The sequence below is a fragment of the Saccostrea echinata genome, unplaced genomic scaffold (assembly GCF_033153115.1).
Source record: "Saccostrea echinata isolate AGI-Se365-2 ecotype Australia unplaced genomic scaffold, CSIRO_AGI_Sech_v1 ptg000033l, whole genome shotgun sequence".
Lineage (NCBI taxonomy): Eukaryota > Metazoa > Mollusca > Bivalvia > Ostreida > Ostreidae > Saccostrea > Saccostrea echinata.
This window is the reverse complement of record NW_026889782.1, coordinates 21,086,303-21,107,951: the sequence shown is the minus strand read 5'-3', so window position 1 is coordinate 21,107,951 and position 21,649 is coordinate 21,086,303. Positions and strand designations below refer to the sequence as shown.

General features: G+C 33.2%; 1 protein-coding gene across 2 annotated transcripts; it reads left to right on the top strand.

Annotated features, from left to right (window-relative positions):
* The first annotated feature begins 110 nt into the window (after positions 1–110).
* On the top strand, positions 111–10,249 carry LOC133199045 (chromatin target of PRMT1 protein-like). Of its 2 annotated transcripts, XM_061334934.1 has the most exons (8): positions 111–190; positions 1,956–2,030; positions 2,785–2,941; positions 5,058–5,238; positions 5,924–5,996; positions 6,429–6,467; positions 6,592–6,624; positions 8,931–10,249. In XM_061334934.1, exons 2-8 carry the CDS (start codon positions 1,972–1,974, stop codon positions 9,136–9,138), a joined length of 750 nt encoding a protein of 249 aa, XP_061190918.1. In that variant the 5' UTR covers positions 111–190; positions 1,956–1,971; the 3' UTR covers positions 9,139–10,249. The 2 variants fall into 2 exon arrangements, with proteins under 2 accessions (XP_061190918.1, XP_061190919.1); XM_061334935.1 differs by lacking the exon at positions 6,592–6,624.
* The last annotated feature ends 11,400 nt before the right edge of the window (positions 10,250–21,649 follow it).

Sequence of the window (21,649 nt, the reverse complement as noted above, 5' to 3'; positions counted from 1 at the left end):
GCCAAAAATATAATTGAACACATTTTATTTTGGGTCAACGAAAAAAAAAAATTACCCATGGGCAAACGGAAGTAAACATTTGAACCGGTGTCGAAAACGTAAACTGCATACAGAACGGGATACTAACTGCAAACAATCCACAAATATCAAAATACATACCGACCATCGGTGTAAATTGTGCTAGTTATTGGTAAGCATAAAGTATATACTTTCTTGTGAAATAATTAAACGTAGGTTTATTCCCCTATTCATAAGCTTTTATGGAAGGAGAATTTATCCTCCCCTACAAGATCAAATTACAACTTAGCTCGAATTACCTCTGTTCAAATCGTGCATAGCAATCTCTTGTTTCATCTTTCACAATTATGCTTAAAAAATAATATATTCAAAATCATGACTGTCTATTTCTAGATTTTTTTTCAAGTGGGCTTCAAAAGGAAAGCATCATGTAGCTACCACTTTTTGCAAAGTTAGATAACTCGTGTTTATTAACGTTCGAATTTGTTATGTGAAGTAAACAATGATATTAAATTAAATATTCTGACCTACTTATAACAACAGTTGAGAATTAACGGTTAGGTAAGTAGCAATTATGCAATACTGCTTTCTGATATATTCTTATGTAAATTATTTAATAAGAATATTTTGATGAAAATGTACATGGAGTATGAAGTTTGTTTCTCTGTATGTTGTTTAACATCCCTCTCGAGAATTTTTCACTCATATGGAGACACCACCACTTGCCGGTGGAGAGCTACAAATTTTGACCTATACTCGGCACTTACAGCCATTGAGCAGTGAGGGATCTTTTTCTTGCCAGCACCTACTGCTAGGGGTGAAACGATACACCTCCTTCACGGTTCGATACGTATTGTATAATTTTGTCTCGGTTCGGTTATTTTCGATACGATACATTTTGATAGAAGGAAACAAATTCAACGTTGTTTTATGCTTTCTTTTTCTTAATCTAGTCACATATTTTACGAATTTTATTTGCAAATTGACTAGAAGAAATTGATTAAAATTATTTGACTGTCAAAAATTATTTTACAAGCTATCAGTCATCAAAAATTTACGTTTTCTATACTTATTTATACTGATTAACGTGTTTTACCTTATGCCAAACCCGACTGAATAACGATCCCGACCGAAAAATGAACCGAACCGAAAACTAGAGATTTTGCACCGTGTATCAAACCGAGAAAAAATACCGCGGTGAATCGATACCGCGGTGAACCGTTTCACTCCTACCTACTGCCACACGGGACCTCGGTTTATACGGTCTCATCTGAAGAAATTGTCTTCACGTCCCACAGTGGGATTTGAACCTGCGACGTAAGGATCAACTCCTTACTTCGCGACTCTAGAGCAGACGCTTTAACCACTGCGCTACGCAGGCGACTGGAGTATGAAGTATAGCTTACACTATTTTTTCAGTTTGTCTTTAAAACATCAGTGTTTGCAAACATTTGCTACTTTCTAACTATTTTCAACATAATTTAAGATTTTTTCATGCATAAACGAAGTCCCCAACATAGCACAAATGTGCACAGATTTTTAAACAAAATTTGTCTTGATCTGGATAGAAACATAGTTGGTATTTCATGATATGATTAGAATAAAGAGCTGGCAGTTTAAAAAAGCTATAAATATAAGGAAATTTTTGCAATTAAAATTACATTTCTTAATTTCTTAAATTAAAATGATTAAAGCCATAAATTCAGTCATTTAGATTTTGCTTAGTTTCCATCACACTCGAAATACTTCTCTTAGTTGTCTTCCCTGTTTCGCTTTTCTGTGTCGCAGACGTCAGTGTTTGGGTATTTTTGGGCATCAATATTTTAATTAGTTTATTCTGTGTCATTTATTAAAAAGAATGCTTATTTTTTCATTCAATGGACCTAACTCCTCAGAAATCAAAGATTATGCATTGGAATTCCTCTTTTAATTTTCAGGTGGAATAGCTACATCATGGCAGTCCCAGCCAAAATTGTACTAAAAAGCGGAACGAAGATGTCGCTTAATGACAGGTGAGAAGAGTTGTAGACCCTGGTGAGGGGGTGGTCTACAGCATGTAAGGAGGACCGTCCCTGGAGGAACAACCCTCAGGATGGTTTAGGAGAGGATGGGCTTATTGTCACTTGTTGAAGTGACTAGCCTATTTTAATTGTAGATCACAAGACTTTTTCTCCAGAACATAAACACACCTTTTTTGGAGGGTGTTTAAACATGCATGGAAAACAAAATGAAATCATTAGAGACACACATCTTTCAGAAACTAAGGATTAAAATTTTGAATTGTGAAATTATTGAAATAGCAAATTCTTTAAATCGGAAGGGTTGATTTATGCAAAAAAGATATGGTTTGTATTAAATGTTTACTGCTTTATTTTCTAGTGTTGAAATAAGTGCATGATGCTATTTTAACAAATCTTTATAATGAAATAATGATATTTTGATAAGATATTACAGGATGGTTGGCTCTAGTAAAGCACAGTTCACAATTGTGACAATAAAAAAAAGCTATCATTAGCACTGCTCTAGTAAGGTAAAAAAGATTTAAAAAAAAAAAAAAAAAAAAAAAAAAAGGAATGTTGGATTACCTTGCAGTCATGGGCAGAAAGCAAAGAATAAAGAACAACTTGTGTGCGTAATTGATATGCTTTGCAGTAATGAGCCAACCTATCAAAACGCATGGAGAAAAAGTCAATAAAAATTAAAGTCTTGCAGTGATGGGTTTTGGCCCTAGTAAGACTAATGCATCCTCTCCTTATAATCCCGAAGATTTACCAACATTGTCAAGACGCCGACATCACCGTCCTCACCCCAGGCTATCCGGGCCAGAATGGCGGAGGCCCAGCAGGCATCCTCAGCCAACCGGAGGCTAGCACAGCAAATGGCAAACAGACCTACCGTACAGGCAGCTCTGAAAATCAAAAAGGTGAGTGTTCAAGGCTCTAACACTACAGTGATTTTTTTTTGGTCAAAATGATTCCGATATTCGGCTGTCTCCCCTCACAAAAATAAGCTATTTTTTTTCCCAATTATTAGTATATTTTTTCTCAATTTCAAACATACGGAAATTATGTTTTAATTTTGAACAAAAGTCGCTAAATTTGCTGACAGAGTAAATACGTTTTTATTCTTCAAATTTATTCTCCAAATCCATGCATATGCAGCCGATTTTTTAATGAATGTGTAAAAAAAAATGCAGATATCCATATAAGCAGATAAGTAGTTCATAATATCCTAAATGAATTTAAGAAATAAAGTCCGAGTTATCGTGAATGTTGCAGGATAACCTCCGAGGTCGAGAAATGTTGTCTGAAATATAAAAGCCGAGGCGTGAGCCGAGGCTTTTATATTTCAGACAACATTTCGAGACCGAGGAGGTTATCCTGCATCATTCACGACAACAAGGACTTTATTTCTATTCTACTAACAGCTCTAAAATACGGCTGATCGTTTCCTCTATAGAGAAACGAATTAGGTCACCATGTCGAAATTTTGCTGTTCCATTTAACACCAGAGTCAATTTGTTTGTTTACTTGTGTATCGATTGCATAAAATGCAGACGGTTTCAGCTTTCGTTGGATTAAAAAATATCCTTTAATTAGTTATAAATTTGTTTGTAACATATATTGATTAATTTTTATGAATGTAAAATAACAAAATCAGTTGTCTATTTCATTGCTTCATCTGTAAAATCACGGAGTGTAAATGTTGTGGGGAGGTCCGTGGAACTGCCCGACTTGGCTATAAAAAGGATATTAATCAGCTGTTTCAGGCAGTACACACTGTTTAGACTGCGTAAGACTACACATCGATATGGTCTAAATAAGTATTAGATTCTACAGTGAAATATTTATTTCAACTGTACAGGTTTGACATGTGTTTCTGATCTGATAATTTTTTGATGACGTTCGTGATTTATTGGAGAATAATGTCCGCGGCATTTCTTTGATCTCGACAATAAGTGTGGTAGAATGGTAAATAGTTTCCAGATACAAGTCATGTTGCATGTTGACATAGTGATTTTAGTTTGACCGCCATTATTACATAGAGGGTCAGGCTAATATCAGGAAACACATAGGGTTTCACTAAAATCAGGAAAAAACAAACGGTAAAGACTGTAGACTTGATTATCAATATAAGACAGTTTACTTGATTGAGTCTAAATGCTCGTTATTTTTTTTTTTTTTTAATGAAATTAGACATTTAGCAATTCCAAGAAAATAGAAGCTACAAGGTGTGACTAATATAAGCCATATTCAGATTCAATAAAATATTGATGTTATTTTTTTAAATAATTATTTTATGAATTTAAATCAAATTCAAAGTAAAAATCAAACAAAAACTTTGCTGTTACTTAGTTTGAATATTTTATGTATTTTTTAGCATTCTAATTTACCATAAATGATTTTTCCCAATTTGAGGAAAATGTCGCTAATTTTTCCAAATTCAAAAGGAGGGGGTGGTGGTTTGAAAAACAAAAAAAAATCACTGCACTACATTTTTTGGTATAGAAGCTAGAGCTGTGACTGTCAGAATTTGAAAAATAATGACAATTTAAGAAGTTGGGAAATGAACATGAAAGTTTTTAAGAACTCAGCACATTTTGGTTTTCTGATGTTTTGTTAAACAACTTTATCATTAGTATTGGGGCCCTTCAGTGGCCTCAGTTACTGTAAACCAACTATTATTTGCTTCATCTTTTATTCGCGATTTGTCAGTTTGAAATCAATTTGCGACAATTAATTTTCGAGACTGAGGAAACACTCTTTACAAAAACAAAGCAAAATAAATGATTCGTAGCGATTAATATTCGCAAGTTCAAGTAGGTCGCGAAACTCGCGAATTTTTCTCGCACGCGATTAAAAGTTGGTTTACATTATAGAAATCAAGAGACCTGGTCTGGGGACTATATTCTTTACAGTGAAAAGTGGACTCAACTTCAAGAAAGTGTTTTGCAGAAAGTTTTTAGCTTCTCTTGATGTGTATTTAAGCCTTTTCTGCAGGTGTTCAATATTATAAGTAACATTTGGAACTAATTGTAGACCAGCTTGAAACAGCGTTTGGGTAGGACCAATGTGAAAGCCAGGTTGAATCTGAGCGCTGTCAGAGGGCGGGGTCGTGGTGGAGGAGGTGGAGGATTCAACAGAGGACAGAGGGGTGGTGGACGAGGACAGAGGGGTGGATCCAGAGGAGGTCCGGGTGGAGATGCAATGAGTCCTAGAGGTTATTTTTAAAGAGAATTTTCACCTATGTGGCTATAGATGATTTAATAACTTTCAATGTTGCAAAAGCCATTATACTAGGCCTGATTTCTATTGAAAAATGAATGGTAGCACAACTGTCCTGCATTTTCCAGGCACGGTGTATTATCATTTAATTAAATTTGTTTTGAAAAGATTTTATAAGAAGTCTTTACACTTACACCACAGCTTTTATGAAATTTTTTGGACCACAGTCAGTGACAGGACATTTGTTCTGCGGACTCTAGGAACACACAGGACTATGCCAAATTTTATTAGACAGAAAAACCTATCATAAGAAGGTGAAACACGTGAAAATGCAGAACCATGCAAATTTTACGGTCCATGCAGGTTTAATCACACTCTTATATGTACTTAGATTTGTTTCGATATTTTTTCATAAAATGAAGTTGAAACATTTTTATGACTCAATGTCAAAATAGTTAAAATCAAAACCAGACACTGAGACATCAGACATTATCGTATGGTTCAGTGTAAACAATGACACATTGGACCTGAGACACTTTACATTGGTTTAGTTTGATGTCTTTCAGAGAGACTGACACCATATTTAGTCAATAGTAAACAATAATTAGGAAAGAGAGGGTTCTGTCAAAGAATTCTTTTTACAGTCATGTAGAATGTTATGTTTGTTGTGTTTATTTCAGGACGTGGGCGTGGTGGATTTGGACAGCCCAACAAACAAGGGGGAGGATTCGGAAGTCCTAGAGGTGGATTCAGGTAAAGATCTTGTATTTTTAGCTCACCTGAGACAAAGGCTCAATTAATGGCAAGTAGTTAAACAACTAGTACTGGTAGTTACACATATATTGATTTAGAAAACTGATCAGGGAATGATCCCTTGTTAGCTTTTTGAACTACTGTAGATTGGAAAATAATCACGATGGTTTTAATTTAACTATTTTCGCGATTTTTCATTTTACCGCGAAATTAAACCCATCGTGAAAGCTATCATTAGTTTTAAAAAACATTTTAATGCTCATACGAAATTGAAATTAATTTCTTGCATCGTGAATTGAAACCATCGCAATTGGTACTTTTTGAGAGATAGTGAAATTTTAACACTGTTGAATAAAAACGAATTAAGTATCCAGTGTTGAATGTTTGATTGGTGGGTTATTGACCAATGACCTATGTTTTATTTTTGTTCAGGGGCCGAGGCAGGGGAAGAGGGGGATTCGGAGACCGAGGGTAAGTCTTATACAGAGCTTCAGATGCTGACTTTGTGTAATTGTGTTTGTATACATTGTATAAGTGAGACACATTATATTATTGTTGAGAATATCGATGAATTCCTCCATGCTCCATTTTTTAGGGGTCGTGGACGAGGGGGTTTCTATGACAACTCGTGAGTGATTTAATGTATTGCTGCTTGTATTTTTGTACATTGCACACAGTCATAATTCTCGCTTGTTCTGGAAATTTTATTTAATATTTTTAGGAAAACAGAACTGAAAAATAAAAGTTGAAAAATAGAAATACTCTTTTATACATGTGCTATTAAAAAGAAAGAAATATAGAATAGCTTGATTGTTCATGACAAAATGTCACATTTTAGATATATTTCAGACAGAAATAAGACAGAAGCAAAAGTATATATATAAATAACCTACATGTAGCACATTAACATTGTAGTAGAAGGGGACGTGGGAGAGGGGGTAACCATGACAACATGTGAGTCTGAAGATTGTTGCAAGCAACCCTTGTATAGTTTTTTGTTGCTCACATTTACCCAAGTTCTTTTCTTTTGATTTCTGAGATTGACAAAAGTACTTAGATTTTGATTTACCCATTTTTATTTTGGTTTCAGTAGTTCCAGTGTATTTTAACCGATGCACAAGGGTTGATGATTTTATATGTGTTACATTTTTTTTTTTTTTTTTTTTTTTTGTTGCTTAACATATTTTGCCCCAGAAATTGGTCAGATAAGACTTCTGGTTGTCTGTTAATAGTTTGAATTGTTGTTCATAGGTTTTCTTCCCATCTTTAAAAAGTAACTCTTTTTCCAAAGTTAATACATGTGTAAATTTTCCCTGTTGTCATTATCCCCACAAAATAAATATAGGTCACATAACACATGTACAATTACTGTAGAAGTACTTTTTTCCACGTGGTATTAATTGACACAATGTAGGCGGTCACAGATTTTCAGCTGAAATTTGTCCCAGTACATATAAGACAACTTTGTTGTCAGTAGCGATCTAAATTGTGATTCCGTGGAATAATCACCCATTGGTAAAAAGTATGTCAACACTATTTTTTCCAATGTGAATTCTTTAATTTTGGTGTTGAGAATGTAAAAGCCATTCTGGAACCATCTCCAACTGGAATTTACTAAAGGTGTCAATCAATGCATTTACAAATAAAAGAATACCTATCAATTTCTTTTGAAAATGGTCAGAACGAATATCTTAAAAAACAAAATTGCATCAAGTGCTTGTATATCTACTGTATATTGCAAAGCAGAAATTAACAACTAAGAGGAAAGAATAAAGCTTGCAAGACAAGAAAGTTCTACATCATGAATGACCACTATATATATTTAATTTTGGCAAAAATGAAATTTTGCAAAATGATTAAGTTGATATATGATAAAAGCCAGAAAACAATAAATATGTTAAACAGAGCTGTTAATTCTTACAGAAATTCTGTATTTATACTGGATTTTAGTTTCAAAATACAGATCAATCTCCGGATTACACTTCTGGGTTGACCATTATGCACTGAATTTGTTGTTTTCTTTAACTCTTATTAGCACTTATGCAATGGTAGGGATTCCTTCCAGAGACTAATTAATATTGGGATTAACATTTGTGCATGTTACATGCTGACAAAATAGATGAAAGTCTAGCATTCCACCATTAGAAGAAAAAGCCAGCTGACCCAGCTTGAAGCTAACTTTTTATGTCAGCTGGCGTGATAGGGTATAATTTCAACAAGTCCACAGAAAAATCTACCATGTTTGAAGTTTGATGAAATAACATACATGTATACTAGTATACACAGTACATGCATTTCTGCACCATGGTTTAGAGTTCTATCACTGAACATGACTTTAAGTCGGTTTGTACTGGACAGTATTATAATATGTGAAATCTCAAATATCAAATGTGTGAATGAAGATTAGACAAAGGCATTTTCCAAAACAAGCTCTAAAAAGATTGGGCAATGCTGTCACATTGGAATTAATTTGCAGGAAATGTCACTCAGTTGCCACTAATATAGCTTGGGTGTTAGTTTCAAGCCCTTTAAATGGTACATTGTAAGGCTTTTATTTGAGCATTATTATGAAGAGTAGCAGTGCATAATTATTATGCTTCCTGTAAAATTTCAAACCTCAGCTTTTGAAATTTCAAAAATTTTAATAAATGTTTATGAAAAATCGAGTAGTAGCTTTTGTAGCCTTCTTTATATAGCCAGTCGTCATGCTTATTTTTGTGGGGCAAACCCAACTTTTATTTAAGTAGTGTTTATATTTTACAAGCTTATGATTAATTACCATCTTGTGATTAATGAATTGAAGTATGGTGACAGTCATGACTTTTAGTAAACTTTGAATTTCAAAATTTGTATGCCATTGCAAATATATGTATATATGCATGAAATAGACTTTTATGAAAAAATCTTTACTATATTTCATGTTTTGTTTTTTAGGAGAGGTGGCAGAGGAAATCGTGGCAACAGGGGAGGTAATCGCTTCCAGAGAGGTCGTGGGGGTCGAGGTAGAGGGGGGAGGGGTCGCGGAGGGTCATCAGGAATGACGGCCGAGGAACTGGACAATCAGTTAGATGCGTACATGTCCAAAACAAAGAGTAACCTAGACGCTGAGCTCGATGCCTACATGGCGGAGTCCCAGAGCTGAGCATGAAAACTGAGGAGTTCTGAACAATCTGACATAATTTCCAACAAGTAGTTAAAATGTAGAAATATTAACAGTGAGGAGTTCTGAATAATCCAATGTAATTGCGGTCAAATATTTAAAATTTAGAGATATTGGTGTTATAAGATCACAAATGTTATGTGCAATATGTCAAATCTGAATCCACGTTTTCTCATCAGATTTTAACAGTTGAAATACCTGTTTTATGCTGTAGATCATTCATGTGGTAAAAATTGGTTCTCTCATTTTTGTTGAGAGTATATATAGTGGTGTTGACATAGAGGGATTTCTAGTACAGACCTCTTTTGTTTTAGAACTACTTGATTTTAAATTGGAGCTGCTATGATATAAATGAAATATACCAAATAGCTTGTATATACTTTTTATTGTTGTTTTATGTAGTTTCAGATCAAAGTACATGTATATAAATAGTATTTGTGTTCAGTTGTTTTATGTAGCTGGTGTATACATTTATAATTAAGTAAAATAATAGTGTGTTTGCTTTATTATAGTAAAACTGTATCATGTCATTGGTTGAATATTAATTTTGATTTCAACATAATTTTGTTAAAAGGCACAAAGATTTTATTCTTTTTAAGGAGATAAACTTTAGTGCAAGTCCCATCAAGGCCCATAAACATTTTAGTTTTTGTAAGAAACTGTATAATGTTGTACCCAGTTTCTTTTGTGGTTGTATGAGTAGAATGTTTTTATTGTGCAGTTATCTTTTTTCTTGAAGTATATAAAATATACTACTTAATGCATACATGTAGGCCTACATTTTTTTCTTTAATTAAAATTTGTGAATCCTGTAAAAGAGTTTGCTTTTATGATTTCTAAGAGCTTCGCTGGGAATGCTGAAATATTTCCAGAATCAATGTTTCCTATACTGTAGATCACTAAATTTTCACAACACCTTATTTTTGTGAGATAGACATTTACTCTTTATTAACAAGACAAAATTATCATGAATTGAGGTTAGTGCATTGTATAATCTTAATTATTTAGGAATGCTGATAAACGCGAGAATGATATTTTCAATAGCACCCTGTCTCACGTAATGTTGTGAAAATAAAGTTTGAATCAAAAGTGATTTACACTTTACAGTATTCGATCTTGATTTGCGTTACATGTATTGCAAATTTAAAGAAAACTGTAATATTGAGATATTTTCTCTTTCTTCTCATGCCATTAATAGATTACTTATGTCGAAGATTCTCAAATGAATTATGACCTGAAACCTAATGCACTACTATGCGAGTTGTCTACTAATGCTGAGAAATACAACTGATCATGTTAAAATTCTACCTGTTTCTAAGTATGGGGGTTGGGGTGGGGAGATAGGGCTCTGAAAGACAGATATTAGCCAATAATGGTAACATTTTGTCAACGTCACATTGAGCAAAAAATAAATAAATAAAAGGAAAATTTACATTGCTGGTTTCAGTTCAAAGAAAAAGTTGCTTCTAATACACAGGTTAAAGCAAATAGAAAGCAGAAGAAATTAAAAAAAAAAAATACTGGAAAGAAAAGTTGATTGAACATGTGAGTTACATGACCTGAGTAATAACTTGTTGAAATTAAAAGGGGGGGGGGGGTTGCAACATTTCACCAAATGAAGATGCATTTTCTCTGAAGTTAGCAGACAGCATACATGCTAAGTTGCAGATTGTTGTTGACAAATATTATTGTATGTTACAAAAGTAGAAAGGATTTCATATGAGATTAAAGAAGGTTATTTTAAGGTGCTTAGACACAGATTTGAAGTTAATATTTACTCAAATTTTCTGTATAATTTCTTGACCTATAAGTTGCCATAGCATTCCATACGAAAATTTGATAAAAATCTTATTTTATCTGGAAGTTATTGAAACTTCGAATTTCTGGACGCGTTTGATAGACACATCCTTGCACTTTCACAAATTTTAACTTTATCCTTATTACTTTAGAAAAGTAGCAATTTTGTTGTTTATTAATGAAAAATATTAAAATTATAATGCAGAAATTTCAGAGTAGAAATGTAGAAAGCAAAATCCTTTCACCAGTATTGTCAGTCCGTGCTCAGTGGTGTGTGTAGAGTTTAATAATTGAACACACCCGGTGAAACGTAAAGATTAATAGCCATTCTCTGTAACCACTTAAACTTCTGTGGCACGCATAGTCACAGATTTTTTTCACATTTGGCTAGAATTTTCCACCTCATAAACTACTCAAAAAAAAAATTGTTAGATCATATGAATGTTGAGTAGTTACCATGGAAACGGTGTCTAAAGTTGATTTTTTCTGAAAAAATGCAATTTTTGGGAATGTTATTCAATGAAATGCGGCTACTTCAATTCTTGTTACTTACAGAAATAAAAAGTATGGCATCTGATTTTAAAAGTCATTTAAAAACATTGTTGGTATTCAGTCTATAAATATGAGAAATCTATGATTAAAATAGCAGACATTCATTTAAAAATTGAATTATCTCCCTTTGATAATTGTGAGCTCTTTAGTGTGAGAGATTAAAAAATCATTGGACAAAACTGACTGGAAGTTGTTTACATTGTCAACATATATCCTGGATTTCAAGTAAAATCAAGTGTTTTTTTTTTTCTGTTTATTTAATGTGCATACACATTTTAACCTCTTTGTTTATTTCCTGGATGCAAAAGAGTAATTTTTATGTGTGAACAATGGGGAAAGGTACAAGCCCACATGGTACAAGAAATCAGCTCTGTGCACATTCATGATATTGAAGCCTAAGTCTCAAGGTCTTAGGAGTTTCAAAATGGGGATAAAAAGATAAACTTAAGATATCAGAATTATATTGAATTGGTTGTAAGAAGAGGTACAGTGTCTCAATCAGAATACGTGATATATTACAATGAATAACAGCCAGGAAAGCCAGTGTTTTTTTTTTTTTTAAATGAATGTGGAAAAAAAAACTGAATTATAATGTGAGAAAAGTAGGCTTTTGATTTTACCTAAATAATTAAAGTCTAGCTACATTTACAAAAACAACAAAAGAGTGTTTTTACATGCATGTAGCACAATTCTCTACGTACAGTCACTCAATATGGTAAGTGTATAGGCTTTCAATATTTTGACTTGGCTACATTTTTATCAATAAATGACCTTAAAAAAACATTTTCATAGCATTTTCACATTATGCATCAAGCTAAAGGTGAGAATGTAATTTATTTACCATGCAGTTTCAGTAAAATAAATTGTCTATAAAACAAGATACGCTTTCACAATATCCAAGTATAAATACTATACTAACAATTAAGCTAATTCAGAGAATCTGTGTCCCCTGCTTAATTAAGGAAAAAAGAAGAGCATATACAGATCTAGAGGGGTGGTGGGGGTGGGGGTCTGGACACTTTCAGAGGAGCGGGCGGGACCATAGGGAGTTATGATATAAAATTTCATTGCAAAAGCTTAAAATCTTTTTGAGATATCACTCGGAAATGAAAGTTTTACACACAAACAGAATGTATAAATTTTTGACATGACCTTTGGCCTTTTGACCACGAAATCAATAGGGGTCTTTTTTAGTTCATAGGAAGTTGTGCTTTAAAATTTCGATGCAAAAGCTTGAAGGCTTCTCCAGATATCGCACAGAAATAAAGTGTTTAAACAGAATTTATTTATTCATGACCTTGACCTTTGACCTTAAAATCAATGGGAGTCTTCCCTAGTGTAGTGATTTAGATTTTTATTTCATAGCCATCGTTTCGTAAATAATATTTTACAAGTATTTACTGATATTTCAGTCAGATTATTCTATTTATCATTTGTTTTCAGTTGTTACTTACGTAAAACCCCTTTATTATGTGTCTGTTATAAGTTAGGACATGTGTTGACATTCCACATGTTTTACTTTTTAAACAGGAAGTGTCATCCATGTTGGCAGTCTTTCCGTAGTACTTTTGATAGCTGTGTTCTGATTGGTTAACTTAGCTTTAGGATCTTTGATAGTCATTGGTTTTTATTTTGGACCTTGCTAGGGTATTTAAACCCGTGTTCGAGCAGTTTACTTCACTTGGTTAGGGATAAGCCTCATGGCTCATTATCTCTGATTTTTATGCCAACCTCAAGGTACACGGCATTATAGGTTTCATTTAGCACGTGCTGAGCGAGCACTATATGATAGGTTAGATGTAGGTTTTATAGAATAAAGTTATATGATAGGTTAGGATGTAGGTTATTTAAAGTAAATTAAGTTTCCCTTTCCAAGTCCTGCCTGGTCTGGGGATATGTAGATAACAGGTTTATTTTCTAGAACCACTATTTATTATTTATTTTGGGTGTTGTTTATTTTCTGGGTCATTTATTTTTAGAACCTAGAATTAGCATTGATATTTTCAGTTCAACTCTAGAGTGTTGATAGTAGTCATATTGGGTGATGTAGCTCATTCTTTTACACTTTTCTAATTCATTCATTTTATAGGATTTTTGACAACTTTCATAAGTATGGAAGCCCAGTAGGGACATAAATTATTTTTCATAGTTTTTCCACATTCCTCCCATTTTCTATTACATTTTTCAATTACTTATTTATTTATTGAGATTATTCATTGAGATTATTGTGAATCACCTACCAGATTAAATTACATTTTTGATAAAGCCCTATTAATCCTGTGCAATTTTCAAAGACTTTTCTGTTTGTTAAATTTTGATCATTATTTATTATTTGTTATCATTTACAAAGGTTAATTCTCACTTTATTAAATTTATAAAACTTACAACTGTGTTTTCATTTAGCATTGATCATAGTTCAGATATCCCCTTACCTGGGTTGACAATCATAACTGGAGGCAGTTTACTGCTTTAAGCCAAGTTGGCTATTAACTTTGTTAAGTTATTCATTAAAGAGTTCTACTTCCGGTTACACCTAGGCCACAGGGATTTTTTATGCAAAATTTCATTGCAAAGGCTCAAAGGCTTCTCGAGACATCGGGCCAAAACAAAAGTGTTACAGAAAGACAGACTGATGGATGGTCAGACAGACCCAAATCAATATCCCCCACTTTCAGTGAAAGCGGGGGACAAAAAGGCAATTTTGATATACCATTGTGACCTTGAACTTTGACCTTCTGTCCGTATTTACCAATTCATGTGATGCCACATGTAGTTATTGTCCACCAGAACTGTAAATTTTGTTTATTCATGCTGTTTAAAACAAAAGTATTAGTTAGGACACAGAAAAAAATGTGCTTAGTTTCCTTAAATTTCCATCTAAATTGAGCTATTTTTGACCTTGACCTTTTGTCATGAAAATTGATTTTTCTCTTTATTTTTGCTGTTGTGTACCAAATAAATAAATCTGGTTTTAATCCATTTTAAAATACTCAGGTATTTATATGGAAACTGATTGTAGATACCTATTGCCCTTGTCTGGAATTCTTTAAAAAAAAGCATAAGTTTGTAACCATGGTAACATGAAAACAAAATATGAATACCAAGTGTTTCTCTGCAGTTTATATTAGAACTATATATGGACTTTCAAAGCAATGTATTTATTTTTTCCCATATGTCCGCAAAATTTTATACCAGGCTTTTCAAAAGAGCCTAAAATCTACAATTTTTTCCCAGAAAAATCCTGCCTAAAAACAGGCGATATTTTTTCTATTAGGTAAAGTTACTTAAATACTAGAAATTATCTAAAGAACTATAAAAATGATGTATTTTGGCAAAAAGATGAAGTCATGTAAATATCTTGTTGTATTAAAGACTTTTAATTTGTCAAAAATGGTCATTTTTCATCAAAATTTAGCATTTTTTAGGCCATGAAAAATGTATGTTGGTTGCCATGGTAACCATTGACCATAGCAACCATTTTATTATGAATTTTAGTTTCATACATCAATATAGGAATGTGTGCCAAGTTTCATAAAAATCTAAGACATAGCGTGCCACACTCCCTATATAAGAGTTTAAATGTTTACAGAGAATGGCTATTAACAACAACAGAGCTCGTGCCCTGTTTACAAAAACAGTTTACGTTTCACGGGTGTATTCAATTTGTTAAACTCTGTACACAGCTACACAACACTGAGCACGGGCTGACAATACTAAAGTGAGTGGGTTTTGCTTTCGCACATTTTTACTCTGAATTTTCTGGATTATAGATGTAATATTATTCATTAATACACAACAAAATTGCTACTTTTCTTAAGTACATGTAGTAAGGATAAAGTAAAAAATTTTGAAAATGCAAGGAAGTGTTAATCAAACGCCTCCCGAAATTCGTAGTTTCAATAATTTCCAGATTAAATAAGTTTTTTATTTTATTTTCGTGTGAAATGCTATAGCAACATATAATTTTGTGATATTATACAGAAAATGTGAGAAAATATTTAACTTCAAATCTGTGTCTATGCACCTTTAAAGCTGAACACGATTCGTAAAGGGAGGAGGAGAGTTATTTTCGTCCGCCATATTTGTGTTCTCAGGGGTGCCCTCCTCCAGCCCCTATGTAAGCCTCGGGTTTGTTCAATGCATTTTGCTTTACAGACTATACCTGAACGGACGTCAACTTCATTGTCATCGTTGCATACTTGATAATACGATCAGAAAATTAGCATTAATTCACTTCAAAAGTTTACCCTTCATTTCTTTTTTCTTTCAGTATACTAGTAGTTTTCAACTTATTTTCAGAAAAAGAGGGGGGGGGGTGCACCATTCATTCGTCAGGTGCCTGTGACTAAAACAGTCAAAGATATACTGTAAATTACATGGCCGTAGGAACCGGGGGGGGGTCCCCCCCAATAATTTTGCCGATATACATGTATACGATACTATAGAAACATAGCTACTATATGCTTGTGCCCCCTCAATAATAACGTCTGATGACTTGTATGGTTGTGCCCCCTCAAAGTGAAATTGCTTCCTACGGGCCTGAATTACCAATCCCATACAAACACGTGTACTTCGTCCTCTAACATTTTCCGGCCTATGTGCGACTATGGAACGCCATAGCTGCCTTATGTGGTTATTTCATGAAAAACCACCTTCACATAAAAAACCTTCACATGGAATAACCACAGCATAACATAACAAAGCACCATCTTCACATGAAATAACCACAGCATAACATAACAAAGCACCATCTTCACATGAAATAACCACAGCATAACATACATGTAATAAAGCACCATCTTGTCATGAAATAACCACATAAGGCAGCTATGGCGTTCCATATGCAACCACAAACTCCTGGCGAGTGGATGGTGCCCCCACCCCCAGGAACCTTCAGGGAATTTTTAGAAGACACGATAATTTCTCCAAAATACATTGATTCCTAGTTTATCTTACTATATTTCGATTTCTGATATCATTTCCCGTTTTTCTTAAGTTCAAGTGAGGAGAGGGGCACCATCCATTCTTGATGAGGTGCTCGTGAATGCGACAACATTTGGTCCTAAATGGAATTGTCCAGCTAAAAATTTTGCAGGTTTTGTAGTTCAAGAAAGGAGATGGGCGAACACAGCGTGCAGAAAGCTTAATTGTGAATTTAGTATTCAGAGTTAAAGGTGCTTAGACACAGATTTGAACTTAATAATTTCTCAAATTTTCTGTATAATATCACGACTTATGTATTGCAATAGCATTTCACATGGAAATTATTGGAACTACGAATTCCGGGACGCGTTTGATTAACACATCTTTGCATTTACACAAATTTTAACTTTGTCCTTAATATTTAAAAAAAGAAGCGATTTTGTTATGTATTAATGTAAAATATTACATCTATAATCCAGAAAATTCAGAGTAGAAATGTTCGAAAGCAAAACCAACTCACCAGTATTGTCACTCCGTGCTCTGTGATGTACAGAGTTTAACAAATCGAGCACAACCGTGAAACGTAAACTGTTTTTGTAAATAGGGTACGAGCTCTGCTATTGTTAATGTTTACGATTCACCGGGTGTGTTTAACTGTTAAACTCTGCACACACCACTGAACACGGACTTACAATACTGTGAGTGGGTTTTGCTTTCGAACATTTCTACCCTGAATTTTCTGGGTTATAGTTTTAAAATTTTTCATTAATACACAACAAAATTGCCACTTTTCTTAAGTATTAAGAATAAAATTAAAATATGTGAAAGCGCAAGGATGTGTCAATCCAACGCGTCCAGAAATTTGAAGTTTTAATAACGTCGAGATGAAATAATGTTTTTATTATATTTTAGTATGAAATGCTATAGCAACATATAAGTCATGAAATTATACAGAAGATTTGAGAAAATATTAACTTCAAATCTGTGTCCATTAAGTTCTCATTATTGAAATTTATGAAATTATGATATACAAAACTTTTACCAGAAATATTTTCTCAGCGAAATTTATTCTTTCATTTAAAAAATAATGTAGTATTCCTGGGGTTCGAGCCCGAACAATAAAAATCCTGACTATCATTTTCTTTCGAAACTTAGCACGCTAACCACTAGACTACACAAGTCCTGATGAATAGGGACATTTAAATCATATTTGTGATATGATCCTTGACTTAATGGATTTCAAGTATTTCTCGAAAAGATGTGTATGTTATGCCATAAAAGTATATTTTTGCTCCATATTTTTGGTAACAAAAAAATGTATATTTTTTTGCGAACTTAGAGGATTAACTTACTAATAAATTAAATGAAGCGAAGACCCGCTCATATCAAAAAATAGAGTTATAGGATGAGAAAATGACTCTTTTTGCTCTCTTTAGTGTGTGTATAATATTTCATAAGCATATACTTTCAATCTTTGTGAGATTTTTGCAAATGGTAGAGATTTTACATAAAGTATATTTTAATGTTAGATGAAATATCAAGGAAAATTTTGATATAATTGAGATTTAATTTTTCACCTTTGTGTTTGTCACACTATGGCTTTTCGCTCGATCGTCATGTTCACCCATCTTCTTTGACGTCCATACTAAATCTGTTTTACCCACAGGCCCTTAGATCGCTTTAAAAAAAAAATAAGGCGCTAAAAAAATTCTTTATACACCCCATTTTTTTTTAAAGTCGATCCAAAAAGGCTGTGGTTTTACCTATCCATAATTGCTTTTTGACCGCAAGTGCAAATTAATGCGCAATTGAACGTAAATATATATTTATATCAATGCACTTAAAATATTTTTTATACGAATGTACAAGACCAGAACATGTGTCATATTATATCAGATGACAAACCATATTTATTTTACAATATTTCTCCGCCATATTAGAACTGAGAGAGCTATGGTACACGTGACTTGCTGTATATAATGAGAAAACCAAAGCATTATATTCTTGACGTTACAATAAAATGTGCTACGTGGTTGTAAATAAAAAAATATATATATATAAATCATGAGCTCCATTTTTAATTATTTGGAAGCAGAGTGAATTTTTTACCCTTCGGAAAACGAAAAGTGTAAGTTCAGTTGATTAATCATGTGGAATTAAATATTTTACATTTTCAATGTATGTGCTGATACTAATTTACAATTTTCTTGAACATAACAGAGACTGATACTGTCCCAGAAATTTTTAAGACGGCTCTCATATACAATGTCACCTTGATTTTAGCTCTACTGGTCAGAGACCAGGCTCCGGGGCCATAAAACTTAGACGAGCTCACTTAATTTTGATCTCAGTCTCACTTTTACCGAAGGAATTAATAGTAGAAAAGTGAGACTGAGATCAAAAGTGAGTTCATATAAGTTTTATGGCCCCGGAGCCAGGAGAGCTTATAGTAAAGTGTCCGTCCGTCTGTAAATTTTTTTTTTTCAAAATGCTACTTTTCCCACAATTTTGGTCTGATTTCAGTATAAATTGGCACACAAGTAGACTACACGAAACTACATGATTCTATTTAGCGATTTCTGATTTCGATGAACAGGGTTGCCATGGATACTAAAAATAGAGAAATTTTTGTGAAATACTTTGAAAATGCTACTCCTCCTACATTTGATTTGATTTCAACATAACATGGCACACATGTAGACTACTCCAAGATTTATAATTCTCGATCATAATCGGTTTTTGATTTCGATGAAATGGCTTATGGCCATGGTTACTAAATATAAAAAGTTTTGTGAAATACTTTTAAAACGCTATTCCTCCTACAGTTTTGGTCTGATTTCTATATAACTTGACACAAAAGTATATGCAGTCAATATAACTTGGCATGCAAGTAGACTACACTGATATACAGTATTGTCTTTATCATTTTATAATTTGATGAATGACGTGCCTTGCATGGTAACTAATGCCACTAAAAGAGAGTAAACCAAAGATCAATATTCTATATTCAATGCATTTGCAATGCAAGTCCAAGTGCTACGTTTCCTTCGTTATAAGTACAAACCAGTGGAGCTACAATCTCGAGCTCGTCAGATACTTCTGTTTTTTTTTTTTTGTTTTTTTTTTTTGTTTGTTTTGTTTTTTCATTCTTTGGAAAATGAAACTGATTTAATTAATTCAAGTACAGAACAAGAGGGAAACCGAAATTAAAGAAAAAAGGGAATGTCAGACTGTGTTGAACCTTGCCAGACCTAGAAACATACATTGTTTTATACACAGGGAAATTGGGATACTTAGCTAGTATATTTGATGATTATTTTGAATCCAAGGCCAGAACCACTATACATGTAACAGTGAAACCAGAAACCAGAATTTTAAAACTGCTGTCGTGTTTATTTTGTAAAAATTTCATTTCTTAACACATGAAATTATGATTGAAATTTAGGTTACGATCGGAATGCTAAACATATCACAAATCAAGCTGAATCTTTGGACAAATCAGTAGCAGACCTGCCTACCCTTTTATTGCAAGGGTGTAATTTTAATACTCAGTTTAGTGGAATTTCAGATGTAAAGGCGTAATCATTCATGCTTCCCTAGTTTGATGTTTTACAATGATACTATGTACTGTAATTGTACAACATTGAACAAAGCAAGTATGACCCCTAATGAACGTTTCTTTTTCAAATCATTTATCGATACAAAGCCTATGTGTAATAGAAAACCTTTATCATATATCAAACTTACTTCAACCTTACACACTTAAAGAAGCATTTGATCAATTTGCATCAAATCATATAAGAACTACGCACGCTAACTCTCGATTCCCGCCTACATTTTACACCCATTTAATTCAATACTAATGGCAATTTGGCCGTAAAATCTTTGTTGAATGCAAAGAACAGTTCAATTGTAATTTACTGATAATTTTAATTCCAGTGTTAAATAGTTAATTACCCCTAATTCCAGCTCTTTAAATAAGGGGGGTAGACGATATTTTTCATTGAAATCGGGCTTTAAAGCATCTCCACATTTTAAAATATTCTTGGATATGACTAAATGTTCCTTAAATCTTTTCTATGTTTTACTCATATAAAATTAAACATATATTATTAATAAAATACAATGTTTTAGCTGTAAACCCCTTTGAAATTGGTGAAAAAATAAGCATTTTTGTAGGTTTTTGTCTGTAAACATATGTTCCCCCCCCCCCCCCCCGTGAAACACAAAAAGCTTTGGTATGAATTTGTGAAATGACAGTCCATATTTCCCGTAAAAAGGAATATTTGTTTCACGGGGGGGGGGGATGTTTTAAAAATATTTTCCGTTTTCCGTTGATTTCTATAGTGAAAAGCACAAGTTTTATCAAAATTATAGAATTATCTCTCTTTGTTTTCCCAAAGAAGTAATGTTTTATGAAAATTCATATAAATATCTATATAGATATGAAAAATCATTCAAATGTGTTAACTTTTGAAAATTGACTTGGAGGTAGGCGGGAGAACAATACTATCGTTCGCAGTTCTTAAAGAGTTTCATTTGCATGTTAACGCAAATCGTATTATGTTTTTTTTAACCATTCACTTGTCTCTATGTTGTTCGAAGCAATATGAGAATAAACTAAGTTGAAAATTGAACTGGCTGTACTTATTGCACAAATCATTTTATAGTTAACGTAAGTTGTACCTTCTCGTCTTCTTTTTTCGAATCTTCTGCATGCCGCCCGTTAAACAGCCATGCAACTACAAGGTATAATACGTACGTTATCTATATCGTTAAAAATTATATCGTGAAGAACCGAAGTCCTCTATTAATTTCTTTTCAGAAGGTCGTACTTTAACTCCAAAGTTAGCCGTTCATAAAAACGTTTTTAAACCATGCAAAATGTCAAAAGCGTAAAACTTACTTAATTGGCGTAATAGCATAATTTTGTGGTAAAAAGCGGAAGAATTACGCCAAAAGCGGAAGGGTAGGCAGGTCTGCAGTAGTATTAATTACCAGAAACATATATATGAAAATAAATATATGTCAAAACATATAACGATGTTCATAGAATTTAGCAGGGAGTATTCATTTTTTTTCTTTCTTTAAAACTAGGGGGGGGGGCTACCTTACTGAAAACATAAACAAGCAAGCAAAAAAAAAAAAAAAAAAAAAAAAAAAAAAAAAAAAAAAAAAAGAAGAAGGAGGGGGAGGGGGCAAACAGCCTTTCAGTGAACAT